Genomic DNA, 15,234 nt, shown 5'->3' on the forward strand with positions numbered 1-15,234 from the left:
CAGGTGCTCGCAGGCCCTCGCCGCCGCTCACCTGGTACAGCTCCTCCAGGTTGTACCTGATGGATGTGCTGCTCTGGATGGCCTTGACCGCTTCGTGAAGCTTCCGCCACGTGTCCTGAGTGTAGTTGTCAGGCAGCCGCGGCCTGTCTGTGGGGAGAGAGGGTCAACGGCCGCGCGGGGACAAGCCAGGCCGGGGCACCGAGGCAGGGCCCGGCAGGGCCAGCCAGGAGGTGCGGGATCGGGGCCAGCTGGGGCTGCGGGGACGTGGCGGAGCAGGAGGTGCCCGGGGACCAGGCAGGCTGGAGCGCCGGAGCCGGGCAGTGCGGGAAGCAGGGCGGGCTGGGGCGCGGGGACAGGGCCGGCTGGGCAAGCCCCAGGAGGCCCTGTCCGAGCGCGCGACCTGCCGGCCGTCCCCCGTCCGCTCCTCACCGGAGCGCACCCACCTCGGAAGTTCTTGATGACCAGCTTCCTGGAGCCGCCCGCGCCCCCGGGCTTGGCGGGACCACCGGTCAACGTCGCGGGCTTGGTGAGGCCGTTGGTGCGGCCCATGAGAGCCGAGACGCTGCCCTTCCGCGGGCCCTCGTCCGCCATGGCTGGGCCGGACGCCGCCCCGCCCCGCGCCGCCCGGCTCCTCCTCCTGCCCTGCGCCCCGGCCGTGCGCGTCCGGCTCCTCCTCCTCCTCCTGCCGGGCTCCGCCCTTGAGCGCTCGGCTCCTCCTCCTGCTGCTCGCGGCCCCGGTCCGCGCGCCCGGGGGCCCAACGGCCGCGGCGCGCACCGGAACGATCCGGCTCCGGCGCGCGGGCTCCGCCCAGTGAGGGCTCCGGGGCGTACGCGGCCGCGCGGGGGAGGGTCGGGGGCCCGCGGGCGTTCCAGGACGGACGAACGCTCGCGAGAGGGCGCCGTGGTCTCTTATCGCCCCCCCTCCCCTCCCAGCCCCAACCCTGCAGCGAGCGCCCTGCAGCTCCAGGGGTCCAACGTCACGCCGAGGGCTGGGGAGCACCCCACACCTCGGGGCTCGGGAATGCTCCGAAACGCACGCCGCCGAGGGCTGGGGAGCGGGGTGCTCCAGTGACGGGGGTGGGAGGAGGACTCGGGGACACTCCCGGGGAGGGGTGGGGTTATGGGGGGGACGACGTGTTTCCAAAGTGGAGTCCGGACTTGGGTTCTGTTTGCTGGGGGGAGTGGGAGAGCCGAGAGCATCTCTGCACCGTGAGGACCGAGGAGCGGCTCACCCTCCTCCACGACGGGGTGGGAGGGCACGGGGGAGTCGCTAGGACACGTTCCCAAGTCGGTTGGGACCCCTCCACGCCAGTCCTCCGCCCGCCCTCGCGTGCGCCCCTGGCCGGGGGCCGAAGCACCCACCCCGGGGACCGCACCCGGATCACTGACGGCTAAGAGCAGGGCGGTGCTCGCGCCAGCCTCGCCCCGCTCCGCTCGGCGCCACCGGTTCCGGAACCAACGTGCGCGCGCGGGGAAGGCAGTGTGGGGACGAGGAGCGGGGACGGACCCGCGCCGGAAGTGAGGCGCTCAAAGCCCGCGGCCGCTGCGATGGCGCACATCACCATCAACCAGTACCTGCAGCAGGTGGGTTTCGCCCGGGATCTTAGCTTCCTGACCGCCGGGGTGGATCCTGGCGCTGGGTCGGACCGGGCCTGCCTGGGGGTGGGAATCTGCGGCTGCCTTTGAGGCGAGGAGGGTCTGCTGTATGCGGCGGGCCTTGCTCAAAAGTTGCAAGTGCCTCCCGCCGGGTCTGGGACAGAGAGGAGGATTCCAGGTGGCAGTACCAAGATCGGTGTTCCTCGTAAAAGCTGTTGTCCGTGTAGCACTGTCTGCACGAAGCACGTTGTGTCTTAAGAGAGGTGTCCCTCAAGGCCTGCGAATGGCACAGGCGAGCAGCGTTGCATCTGGGTTGAGGGCTGAGTTTGCTTTTTCTCCACTAACCCAGGACAGAGAGGTATGAAGCCCACTAGTCAACACACCCGGTGCCAGGGACAGCCCGATGGGAAAGTCTGATGAACGTTTCTAATGATGACACTGCTGTTTCTAGATGTTGATGAATCTTGGTTTTGCACTTAGCTCTATTGTTATCAAGGCCCCTGTTCCCTGTCTCAAACATCTCATTAGCTAGAACCCCTAGGGAAGCTTGGGAACAAATATTGCAATTTGAGCCTAAATGCTCAGAAAGGGAAGAGGCCTGATTAATTGTGGAAGTCGGTGGCGTCAACTATAACTGCCTCCTGGTTGACAGTTAAGTCACATGCCTCTAATGGCCCACTTGGTAGAGGCCTGCGGGGACCCCAGTCCCACCCCCTTTTCTGAGACAGAGTTTCTCTGTATAGCAGCCCTGGCTGTCCTGGAACTTACTCTGTAGACAAGGCTGGACTTGAACCCACAGAGATCCGTCTGCTTCCTGAGTACTTGGATCAACGCTGAGACCTGTCTCTTATGCTGTCATTTTTTTTTCATAGCAGTTCCAGACTTTATTTATTTATTTATTTATTTATTTATTTATTTTTTGGTTTTTCGAGACAGGGTTTCTCTGTGTAGCTTTGTGCCTTTCCTGCATCTCGCTCTGTAGACCAGGCTGGCCTCAAACTCACAAAGATCCGCCTGCCTCTGCCTGGTGCTGGGATTAAAGGTGTGCGCCACCACATTGTCTTGTTTTGTTTGTTTTTGCTTTTTGATAGTCTCACTGTGTAGCCGCCACTGGCTGTCCTGGAAGGAGCTGTGTAAACACCAGGCTGGCCTCAGAAATGTGCTTGTTTCTGCCTCCTGAATGCTGGGGATGTCTGCCATCATTCCTGGGCTACTTTGTTTTGTTTTGTTTATACTGGTGGGTTTGCTTTTACGATGTTACACTTGAGCTATGAGGCTCATGGTTTTGTACCTTTGTATTGTGAGTCAGGAAGCATTGGCTGGCAGGAGAGCAAAGCCAGAGGGCTAAGCAGCAAAGCTGAGCAGTGTGCCAGTGTTGGGACCTTGTGGTAGTGAGCAGCAGTTGTGTTCGCTCTCATTGTAAATTTCATTTCCTACCTTCATCAGCACACCTCTCGGCTGTGTGTTTTCAGCAGAGCTCTGGGAATCCCCTTGTTGATCTGACTCATGCAGTGAACATAGTTTGGGTTGATGAGGGAATAAGAGATGAACTGTTAGTACTCGTGTGCCTCTTAAGTAGCAGCACTGTTGTCAATGCTGCATGAGTACGTGTTCAGTTTAATTCTGTCACAAGGCCCCATTGAAGAGCTTGGTAGGTAGCTGACCATGTCCGCTCAGAAGCAGTCAGTTGGAACTCAGACTCTGTCTCTAGAGGGCACATATTTAATACTTAGCCTTTCCAAAAGATGCTATTTCTGGAGAGTCGTGCTTGAACCTCAGGGACCTTACTGTTGGCCAAGTGACAACCTTGGCCATCAGCTACATGTTAACACATTGCTTGTCTCTTTCCTCGTGTTTCCTGTGTTAATTTCCCAGACGCTGTTGAGATAGGGTTGATTAGATTTTACCCTCTTGCAGGTTAGTAAGGTAGCCTATTCCTCTTGTGGTTGCTTGAACCAGGGGTCAAGGTTGCTCCTTCTTTCTTCTTTTTCTTCTTCTTCTTCTTTTTTTTTTTTTTTGGCTTTTCAAGACAGGGTTTCTCTTTGTAGCTTTGTACCTTTCCTGGAACTCACTCTGTAGCCCAGGCTGGCCTCGAACTCCCAAGTGCTGAGATTAAAGGTGTGCACCACCACCGCCTGGCTAGAGTTGCTCTTTCTTAATCACAGGGAGTGGCATGGCATCAGCATGCTTGTGCTGGTTCCTAGGTATCCCAGCTCAATAGGGGTGATGCAATGGCCTGTGAGGAGTGTCTGTATGTGTTTCAGAGAGAAACATGGAGCTTGAGGAATCTACCCCTTACCACAAGGAGTGGGAAGGTCCACTTCTGTCCGGGGTCAAACCAGAAGGAAACTTTACTCCATTTTCCAAGGTTAACAGCTATAAAACACCTCAAAGTCAGGGCCCACAACTACAGGCATCATGGCCCTAAGAACAAGGACATTGCCTGTAACTACAATATATTTAGTAGCCTGAGAAACTTTTAACATCAATGCAAGTTTTCTAATATAGAACTCTTATTTAATTTTCTACTCTCTTGCAAGTTGTTCCTTATGATTTCTTTTTTGGATTCAGATTGCAGTCATACCGCACATTGCATGTATTCTGCTCTGGATAGTGTGAGGCTGTGAGCTTCCTGTCCTCCAGACCCTTTTGTAGACATGTGTTACCCTCACTGACAGCCCTTTCCAAACCAGGTGCTCTATCAGTTGGCCAGGGTATGATTTCCTGTTCTCCTCTCTGCACTGGCTTACTTTTTATGTAGGGCTGACCTTAGGGTCTGATGCATCTGGGAAAGTGCTCTATCATTGTGCCGCATCCTGGTCCTCTTTCTGTATGTATCTGCTATTTGTTTTTTAAGTTAAGAAATAATTTCTGGGCTGGAGAGATGGCTCAGTGGTTTAATACACTTGCTGTTCTGGCGGACCTAGGTTTGGTTCCCAGCACCCACATGGCAGCTCATAAAATAAAATAAATTAATCTTTTTTATTGTTGTTATCTTCAAGACAGGGTTTCTCTGTGTAGCCCTGCCTGTCCTGGAACTCACTCTGTAGACCAGGATGGCCTTCGACTCAGAGATCTGCCTGCCTTTGCCTCCCAAGTGCTGGGATTAAAGGCATGTGCTGCCACACCCAGCATACATTATGGATTAATACCTAGTTATACTGTCGCCCGTGTTACTCTTTGAAGCTCAGAATTCCCACAGGCTGCCTCAGCTGGCTTCTGTGGCTTTTGAACCTGGCCCTACCCTTCCTTGAGCCTCTTTGGGGTCACATGCTTTCCAAGCTCACCCAAGTCTCTCCTGTCCCAGCTCTGCGTCAGCCCTTCTCCAAGGAGCGTTGCTTCCTGTCAGCGAGGAACGGAACTTATGAAACAGGCCTGGTACCAGCCATGCTTGTTGCTCTGGGATTTCAGTGGATAGGAAGAATGGGTACAGTTTGTTGTTAGATGTGTACAGTTTTAAGGAATTGTGAGTTTTAAGAGCAGATGGTACCCCTGTGGACTGGTGTGGAGGACCTGAGAAGACCGAGTCAGCTGGGAGAGATGTCTCCTGGGATGCCTGAAGCAGACTCCTCCATGTGCCAGCCCAGGGTACTGTGCACAGGTGCTTGCTTGGGGTATGAGTTCATGATCCATATGGTGTCTAACCTAAAAGGATGCAGTTTCTGTGTTAGCATTTGGTAAAGCACCTATGGCAGGTGGCTGGGTGCCAGGGATGAGGTATCCATGGTGAGGCCAGACACTTAAAAATAGTACTGGGGACTAAACCCAGGGACTTGCACGTGCTAGCAAATGCTCTCCACCTTGAGTTGCATCCCCAGCCCCCAGCTGCTGTGTCAAGATTGGCTCCCAGGCCTGTCACAGTCAGTCCTTATTTCTCCTCCACTGCTAACTTCCTCGTGTTGTTATTGGGGCAACACTCCGATAGGACACTCTTGAGACTGGGCCTGAGTGCAAGGTCCTGCGGAGTTGAGCCAGTTGCTAGTTAAGTTGTACTTGAGGTTTTAGACACAGCTTAGGTGACCGTGGACATACAGAGCCACTGGTGTTAGGGTTACTTCATGCTGCCATCTTCAAGGTCACTGCAAAGGAGATCACTGGAAAATGAGCAGCCCTGGAGCCCTGCTCCCTGCCCGACATCTGCACTGCTCGTTACCTGGACTGGTACCTGGACTTCAGTGAGCACTGGGCCCCTAGTACCTACACCCATCAGAAGTGTGCTTCTGGTTCACAATGTGTGCTCCAGTTCTGAAACTTCAACTACCCACAGGTTTCCTGTGGAAAGAACTCTGGGGGCCTTGGAGTCCTTAAGAGAGTCCTGTTCAAGTGTGACAAGTGACCAGAATCCTTAATACTGACTAGGACAAGGCTTCTCCTTATCAGGCTGTGCCAGGGTTCGAGTGGGAAGAATGATGGAATGATGGATTTGTAATCTTAGTGCTTCATATAAAGCCAGGGTCCCTGAGACCTTTAGAGGGGCCTCTCTGGGACTCTGGCTTTTCTGTTTTCTTGACCTAGGAAGATCCCATTTTGAAATGAAGTTGTTTCTTGTATGACTCTACATTTTGATTATTCTGGCCTCTTTCACAGAAGGAGGGAACTGCTTCTGTGGTATGCAATGCATTGCTCAGGTCCCAGAGAGCGGATGCTTGCCTCCCTCCTCAATGCATTGCTCAGGTCACATAAGAGCGGATGCTTGCCTATCTGCTCAATGCATTGCTCAGGTCCCAGAGAGCGGATGCTTGCCTACCTGCTCAATGCATTGCTCAGGTCCCAGAGAGCGAATGCTTGCCTCCCTCCTCAATGCATTGCTCAGGTCCCAGAGAGCGGATGCTTGCCTACCTGCTCAATGCATTGCTCAGGTCCCAGAGAGCGGATGCTTGCCTACCTGCTCAATGCATTGCTCAGGTCCCAGAGAGCGAATGCTTGCCTCCCTCCTCAATGCATTGCTCAGGTCCCAGAGAGCGGATGCTTGCCTACCTGCTCAATGCATTGCTCAGGTCCCAGAGAGCGGATGCTTGCCTCCCTCCTCAATGCATTGCTCAGGTCCCAGAGAGCGGATGCTTGCCTACCTGCTCAAGTTTCCTCTTCAACTTGTTTCAGGTATATGAAGCCATTGATACCAGAGATGGAGCGTCCTGTGCAGAGCTGGTGTCTTTCAAGCACCCTCATGTTGCAAACCCACGGCTCCAGGTAGGTAATAGCTATGCCATGGTATCTAGAGAGAATGGGGAGAGGTGAGGGAATGCTGGCTCTCAGTCAGGAAGGGCTATACACACCTCCAGAGAGAACTGCGGGGCACTCAGTTTCCCATGGAAGTTTAAAGTTTGGATAAAAGGAAACCAGTATCGCCACTCTCGTTTGAAAACTTCAGAATTTCTTTATGATTAATGTGATCCCATTTTACTTATTGAGCACTGTACCTCATACTCCTATATTTGATTCCTGTATAACTCGGGGTTAAAGTCAGTGACATTTCACTGTCACTAGGGGAGATGCCCTGGAACTTAGAGCGTGTCCATATTCAATTGCCCCAAAGACTGGAAGCCATCATGCACTACAGGAGAATCCCACCAAGTTCCCACTCGGAACCAAGATTCCACCTGGAGAGTTCAGGTGTTGTTTTGGTGGCCTCCCTGCACAGTGGCTCAGGTGACTGAGCCTGTAGAGGTTGGCCAAGCCTTTTGGAGCACATTTGCCAGCCCTGCTCCGAGACTGAGCCTTTTCCATTTGGAATTTAATGGTTTATAAAGTCCTGTTTCTGTGCGGATGCCCATTATAATATTCAAGTGTGTTCCTATGGGAACAGAGCTCTCCTTGGGGAGGAAGATGGGGCAATCCACTGGCGACTAGACTGGACATCCAACCAAGGTAGTCTGCCCCAGGATGTCCTCAGTGATTCTGATGACTAGCATCAAGAGCTGTTGTCCTAAGAAGTGAGTCCAGCGACTTGAAGAGAGCTCAGCTACTTGGCCACAGCACAGTATGAGTGCTATGCTTGCTGCTGTCATCTGGGGCGGCGGGGGCTTGTGTGTGTGACCAAGTAGGTCTGTCTTTTTGGACAGTACTCCATTGACCTTTCATCGGATAGGTTCATGAGGAACTGTAAAATGGTTCTGTCTGTCTGTCTGTCTTTCTGGTCTTTTGTTTTGTTTCAGTTAAATCTTAAACTTATTTATTTTTGTGTGTGTGTATTTGGGCATGCATGTGCCATGGTGTGTGTGTGTGAAGGTCAGAGGACAACTTATGGGGTTGGTTCTTTCCTTCTACCACGTGGGTCCTGGGGATTGAACTAAGCTGTCAGGCTTGGTAGCAAGCACCTTCCCACCTTTAAGTGTAAGTGTGTGGATGTTTATTACACTTGTGAGGACTCCTGTTAATTCATTTGCTCTAGTTTACTATTAGAAAAACAACTGAGAGAAATACATCTATATACGTAATCCTTATATACATTGAGAAATACATCTATACATACACAATACTTACATACACTGAGAAATACATCTATACATATGTAATACTTACATACACTGAGAAATACATCTATACATATGTAATACTTACGTACACTGAGAAATACATATATACATACGTAATACACTGAGAAATACATATATACATACGTAATACACTGAGAAATACATCTATACATACGTAATACTTACACTGAGAAATATATCTACATACGTAATCCTTATATACACTGAGAAATACATCTATACATATGTAATACTTACATACACTGAGAAATACATCTATACATACGTAATACATACACTGAGAAATACATCTATACATACGTAATACTTATATACACTGAGAAATACATCTATAATTACGTAATACTTACGTACACTGAGAGGTACATCTATACATACGTAATACTTACATACACTGAGAAATACGTCTATACATAATACTTACATACACTGAGAGATACATCTATACATACGTAATACATACATTGAGAAATACATCTATACATACGTAATACATACACTGAGAAATACATCTATACATACGTAATACTTATACACTGAGAAATACATCAATAATTACGTAATACATACACTGAGAAATACATCTATAATTACGTAATACTTACATACACTGAGAAATACATCTATACATACGTAATACTTACATATACTGAGAAATACATCTATACATATGTAATACTTACACTGAGAAATACATCTACACATACGTAATACTTACATACAATGAGAAATACATCTATACATACACAATACTTACATACACTGAGAAATACATCTATACATATGTAATACTTACATACACTGAGAAATACATCTATACATACACAATACATATATACACCGAGAGAGATGGATTTCTGAGGAAAGTTGCGTCATGTGGTTATGGAGGCTGAGAAGGCCCTTGCATGACCTGCCATCTTTAGCTGGAGGCCTGGGGAAGCCAGTGCTGCCACTGAGTTTTGAGTCCTGAACCTGTGGGTAGACCCAAGGTCTGCCTGAGATGTGATAGATGTGATGGTTCTCAGCTCAGGTGGCAGTCAGGAGCCAGAAGGGTGTGTTTGTTTGGTTTTTCTTTTCTTTTTCTTTTTTTTTGTTTTCTGTCTTGTTCAACCCCACAACAGAATGGTGGGTATCTGTTGGACAGGGATATCTCTTTTACAGAATCACCAATTCCAGGCCTGTTTCTCCCAGAAACATCCTCCACACACCCAGAAATCATATTCATTCTGGGTACTTTAAGGCCAGTCCAGGTGACATGTAAAATTCATCCTCATAGGTGTGCTCAAATTGTCTAGACCTTACCATTGGAAGGAAGCTAAGGTTAGAAAGTACTGTTGGCCCCTAGCCCAGGACACTTGTTCCCGGTGGGAAGCTGTGGAGTGACTCTTCAATGGCATGGTCACTAACTTGTTGACCTTAGTTTTGGAAGGAGAGGTCCACCTTGTTGTGAAAGCCGTAGGGTCACTGAAGTGTTCTTGACTGACCAGCTGCTGAGTACTAAAGTATGTGGGAGTGCACATGAGGTGGCCGGTTGGCGAGAAGGAAGTAGGTGCTGAGCAAGCCTGGTGACCTGAGTTTACTCCCCAGAGCCCAGTGGGGGAAAGCATTCCCGTGACCTGTGTGCGCACCATGGCACATATGGGCTCACACAGGCACACATCATACACTATACACACACCAAATACAATAAAAACAAGTATGTCTGAAAGTGCCCAGCACGTTTTGTGGCCTGCAGCAAACCACTGAATTGCATTCTCGGGCTTCTTGTTTTCTTGAAATTCAGATATTGGTGGAGCAGTGAGCCTTCTCTTAGAAGTGCCAGACTGAAGTATTTCTTTGGGCTGTGAAGTTCTGAAAGTGTTCATCTAAAGCTCTGTATACACCGCTGTCTTTCATGCCCACTAACTCTACCCTCCCCCTTTCTCCTTATGGATTAGATGGCCTCTCCAGAAGAGAAATGTCAGCAAGTTCTGGAGCCCCCTTACGATGAAATGTTTGCGGCTCATTTAAGGTAATCTGTCGGCAGTAGGAAAAATCAACATACACAGATGCATGCATGTAACACATCACTAGATTCATGCAGACTTTATCATGTATCACTGTTTGCTTGAAGCAGTGAATAATTAACTTGGAAAAGTGGACAAATGTGTCATGTGCCTCTGTGTCACACTTTTATTTCTACTGACTGGACTGTCTTTTATTAGTCAGTTGTAGTGCCTAACTGAGGTCTCGCTTTTCTTATGGAAATAATGTGGTTTTTAATATCTTTGCCTTGGAGGAAAAAAATCTGAGTTGAGCAAAACAGAAACTTCTCTTTATTGACATGATGTGTCAGGTGGTTGAGGCAGAACTTTACATCCTAAAGCCATGTGCACAGCGTTGTCCTCTGCCTGCTGCATGCCTATTGTAGTTCAGAGCAAGCTGGGCCAGGCCTTTGGAAGAGCAGGAGGAGGTCACTATGTTCCAACTTTTAGCAAGAGGCACCTCCTGCTTTCCCTTCTCTGTTCTCTGCAGTGGGGTTCCAGGCGTGGGGTGAGCTGGCTCTGGCTGCCAGCAGGAGCCTGGCTGGGGTCTCAGAGGCCCGGAGGCCCGCCGACAGCATGGAGCAGCAGCCCTGCTTGTCACTAGTCCCCTACTCAGAACAGCTGAACTCTTGCCCTCCCATCTGGGACCGGGCAGAGAAGTGTCTGTGTGGGATTCCCCTTCCACTGGTTGCTGTCAGTCAAATGGCTTGTGTTTCCTCCATGGTGGTTCTCTGCCAAGCAGGAGCTACCTTCCAGGAGCAGTAGAGAGTGGGCGAGGTGTGTGATAGAGTGCACTCTGGACTGATGTGCATCTGGGTGCCATGTGTAGATGCTCTTGAGCCTCTCATCTCTTTTCCAGGTGTACCTATGCTGTGGGGAATCACGACTTCATAGAGGCCTACAAGTGCCAGACAGTGATTGTCCAATATCCTTTAACCTGAGTGTGGGCATTGTGGGCATGCATGGCCATTCCCGCTTTCCGTGTGGGCACTTGGGACCCCGACTCCGGTCCTTGGGCTTGCACCAGAAGCACTCTGACCACTGAGTTGTCCCTAGCTCCAAGAATGATGTTTTGTTCGTGTTGTTTTGAGACTGGAGCTCTGTCTGGCCGGGAAGGAAACTCACTGTGTAGACCAGACCGGACTTTGAATTCACAGAGATCCACTTCCTTCTGCCTCGCAAGTGCTGAGGTTAAAAGCATGCACTGTCATGCCAGGCCAAGAATGTTTTGACAATACCGTATACATATGAAGATGCCATGGTGAAACCCAGTATTGTGCTCACTCACCTAAAGACCCATTAAGAACAGAATGTCTTGTAGTGGTTAAGGAACTGGTTAAGTCTTAGAGGTCCGGAACTCAGCCTAGATGGAGAGGAGTGCACTCAGATACATACATCACCTTTATTCCATCTGCTCACTGAAGAGTCATATTTTTTTTTTTTTTTTGGTTTTTCGAGACAGGGTTTCTCTGTGTAGCTTTGCGCCTTTCCTGGAACTCACTCTGTAGACGAGGCTGGCCTCGAACTCACAGAGATCCGCCTGCCTCTGCCTCCCGAGTGCTGGGATTAAAGGCGTGCGCCACCACTGCCCGGCTGAAGAGTCATATTTTTAATATCAACTTCTGTAATGATCCTTATCAATGAGCATGCTAAGTATTTGAGAGCTCTAGATTTTTAGTTTATTTTGAAAACTACTGTGTGGAAATACACTCAGAAGAGAATGCTACTAGCCAAGTCCCCCTAGTATTTAAGAATTCTAGTGTTGGTAAAATAAACCTTATACTATAGATTCTTGAGCACATAAATGTAGCTCATGATCAGTGGACTCGGAGAAAGCAAATACAAATGTAAAAGAGAAAAACCTTACAACGGGTTGGGGAGATGGCTCAGTAGGTAACGTGCTTGTCCTGTAAGTATAGGGACTTGAGTTGGATCCCCAGCACCCACAAAAAAGCAGGAGTGGTGGTGTGTGCTTGTAATCTCATCCCTGGGTGTTGCTAGAGTTTTCCTGCCTTGCCCACAGTCAGGACAAATCTTTGTCACCCGCCAGTCCCACAGCCGCTCAGACCCAACCAAGTAAACACAGAGACTTATATTGCATACAAACTGTATGGCTGTGGCAGGCTTCTTGCTAACTGTTCTTTTATCTTAAATTAACCATTTCCATAAATCTATACCTTGCCACGTGGCTGGTGGCTTACCAGTGTCTTCACATGCTGCTGGTCATGGCGGAGGCTGCAGTGTCTCTCCGCGTCAGCCTTCCACTTCCCAGAATTCTCCTCTCTCCTTGTCCCACCTACTTCCTGCCTGGCCACTGGCCAATCAGTGTTTTATTTATTGACCAATCAGGGCAATTTGACATACAGACCGTCCCACAGCACCTGGGGAACTGGCAGATCCCTGGGGGATGAGCTTCAGATCCCAGCGAGAGAGTCTGTCTCAAGAAAGGAGGTGGGCAGCCTGAAGAATTACACCCACAGTTGACATCTAGTCACACACACACACACACACACACACACACACACACACACACACACACTCACTCACTCACTCACTCACTCACACACGCATGCACATATACACACAATCTTTTTTTTTAATGGGGGAGCGGGGAGGCTGGCCTGGCACTTCCCTCTCCCAGTGCTAGCATTAAAGGAGTACCACAATGCCTGGTCTACCAGAACAGTTATAATAAAGTCTTGTTTCAGAGGAGGTCTGTATGAAGTGAACGCTTTGAGTCTACTTGGCTGCCCACACATGGATGTTGTGGTGTGTTTTCTACCGTCCAGATTTGACTGCTACGGCACAGTCATCTAAAGAGCAGGCCTCGCCCCTTAGTCTGATTTACTAAGTGCAGCATGACTTAGATTCTGTGTGTCATACCTTCCTTAATGCAGCACATCGTTCCTGCGGGCATTCCAGGCTCACAAAGAAGAAAACTGGTAAGTATCAACAGAAATAGCTGGAGATCAGTAAATGATGTTGGTGTGGGCTGGGGTTAGACTGAAATGGCCAAGTGGACAGGTTAGGTACAATATTTCCGTAGTAAGTGCTAGTTCAGTATTTCTGTTATGGAAATATTTACTAAGTAACCATGGTTCCCCCTTGTTTTAGTTTTTAACTTTTGCTTTTAGACATAGGTTAAAGGCACACTGTAGTTCCTTTGGATTATTTTAAATTTCTTGAAGACTAACCTTAAGATTAATGATTTATTAGCAAACTAGGAAAATACTTAAATTTTGTTTACACTAGAGTTAGCCAGAGGCCTTTCACAGATGACCAACCCAATCCTTTCCTTAACAAGTTTTTCTTCATTGCTGGTGCTTGAACCCAGGTCCTTGCATGTGCTAGGCAAGCATTCTGCTGCTTAGTATATTCTTACATCTTTTAAAGCTTTTTTTTTTGAGACAGGGTTTCTTCTGCCCTAGGTCAGCCTGAAACTCACTGTAGCAAGAGATGACTTTGAACTTCATTCCATTGCTTTAATGCTGAAGCCACAGGCACGTGCCACTGTGTCCCGTTGATACAGTGCTGGGGATCAAACCCAGGGCCTGCGCGTGCTAGGCAGGTGCTCTGCTCTACCTGAGCTACATCCTTAGCCCCAGTTTTTGAGGGGCAGTTATGGGAGAAGTCTGAGGCAGGATCTTAATTTGTAGTTTAGGCTGGCCTGGCAGTTCTCATTCTCCAGCCTCAGCCTCCCAAATGTTATGATTACAGATGGGAGTCTTCATATCTGATGCACCTTTTTCCCTTTTTTTTTTTTTTTTTTGAGTCAGGGTTTCTCAGTGTAGCCCTGGCTATCTTGGAACTCGCTCTGTAGACCAGGCTGACCTCGAACTCTGCCTGCCTCTGCCTCCTGAGTGCTGGGAGTAAAGGCGTGCGCCACCACCAAGCAGTTGCACTTTTTCTTTTCCACATGTAGACTTAGCGTACACATGAATGTAGTGCAGTGCTGGAAGCTAGATGTTCACAGAGCATTGGTGATTGTGTGAATCCTACATCCTGGCTCCTCCTTGGAGCCTCCGTGTTTTTACATGGAGCTGTTTGCTGCTGCTGGGGAGTTAGGGAAGGACAAAGTTCTGGGAGCTCCCAGCCAGACCCAGGTCGATCTTCCTGAGCAGGGTTGGGACAGTGGTGTGGAGTAAGAAGTGAGTATTTGGCCAGGAAGTCTGAGGTTGCAGTGTGACAGATGTGGACCAAAGCCGCCATCCACGTTGGAGGGTGTGGACCTGGTTCTGGGTGGTCGCCTTGGGTGTTAGTAGTAGGATGTTGGACCTTTTCACTCTGCAAACACGTTTGCCTTTGCCCTTAGGGCTCTGCCCGTCATGTATGCAGTAGCACTTGACCTTCGGATATTTGCCAATAATGTAAGTTTAATTTCCAGTTGCTGTTATTTTACATTTAAATCTGTTGAGTGACTACTGCTTAATTGCCATGTCTTGCTTCCTGAAAGTATTGAGGGATGAACAGAAAGTGGGATATATCTGGGGCAGGAAGGGAAAGACTAGGAGGCAGCTTGGCTGGTTGTCCTCTGGTCCATGCAGACAGAGCTTTTCTGTGTAGAGGGAGATGGGTGCTGAGTAGAAGAATTCTGGAGCAATTTTACATCCTCTTCTACTTCTAAGATGTGGCCTGTGCTCAAGATAGCTTGATGTAGGTCTAGGTAGTGGTTGAGGGGTTCAGACCCTGGATTTTACAGGGGAGCAGTGTACATCAGCTCTGGAGCCACAGAAGCATCTTTTGGGGCTAAGTCCCTTGTTACAGTTTTTAAAGCGGTTGGGGATTTCTGGTTCCAGACCAGCTGCCCATTGTCCTTCTCACAAAGGCAGTTGCAGGCCTGGAGATGTGAGAGTTTACATAGCTCTATGACAAGGAGAGAAGGATTGGGCTTCCCGTCTGTCCTGATGAAGGGCCTGGCAAGGAGAGTGTGACATGCTCCAGGCAGTGAGGAACCCTCTAGGAGGCAGAGGGGGGTCCCCACAAGACAGCACTTTCTGACAGACTCTGTTCCAGTGGTGCACAAACAGTCTGCAGCAGCAGTGGGGGTCCTCAGCCCTGACCCACTTGCCAGCAAAGAGGTAGGGTCTCTGCTCTCCCACTAACACAGGGAGACCAAC

General features: G+C 49.5%; 2 protein-coding genes across 3 annotated transcripts in view; one reads left to right on the forward strand and one right to left on the reverse strand.

Moving 5' to 3' along the window:
• Positions 1–634, reverse strand: part of Cul4a (cullin 4A) — a 38,367-nt gene extending 37,733 nt beyond the window's left edge. Inside the window, exons 1-2 of the mRNA XM_076553719.1 lie at positions 444–634; positions 32–147 (exon numbers count right to left, since the gene is read on the reverse strand). Of these exons, the coding sequence (XP_076409834.1) occupies positions 32–147; positions 444–591 (264 nt within the window). The 5' untranslated portion in view covers positions 592–634. The remainder of the gene's footprint in view (positions 1–31; positions 148–443) is intronic.
• A 578-nt stretch (positions 635–1,212) lies between these two features.
• Positions 1,213–15,234, forward strand: part of Pcid2 (PCI domain containing 2) — a 29,867-nt gene continuing 15,845 nt past the window's right edge. For both annotated transcript variants that reach the window (XM_076553723.1, XM_006981304.4), the window contains exons 1-6: positions 1,213–1,584; positions 6,697–6,786; positions 10,031–10,104; positions 10,977–11,042; positions 13,018–13,059; positions 14,430–14,484. In XM_076553723.1, the coding sequence (XP_076409838.1) occupies positions 1,549–1,584; positions 6,697–6,786; positions 10,031–10,104; positions 10,977–11,042; positions 13,018–13,059; positions 14,430–14,484 (363 nt within the window). In that variant the 5' untranslated portion in view covers positions 1,213–1,548. The remainder of the gene's footprint in view (positions 1,585–6,696; positions 6,787–10,030; positions 10,105–10,976; positions 11,043–13,017; positions 13,060–14,429; positions 14,485–15,234) is intronic.

The sequence above is a fragment of the Peromyscus maniculatus genome, chromosome 17, assembly GCF_049852395.1.
Source record: "Peromyscus maniculatus bairdii isolate BWxNUB_F1_BW_parent chromosome 17, HU_Pman_BW_mat_3.1, whole genome shotgun sequence".
Taxonomy (NCBI): domain Eukaryota; kingdom Metazoa; phylum Chordata; class Mammalia; order Rodentia; family Cricetidae; genus Peromyscus; species Peromyscus maniculatus.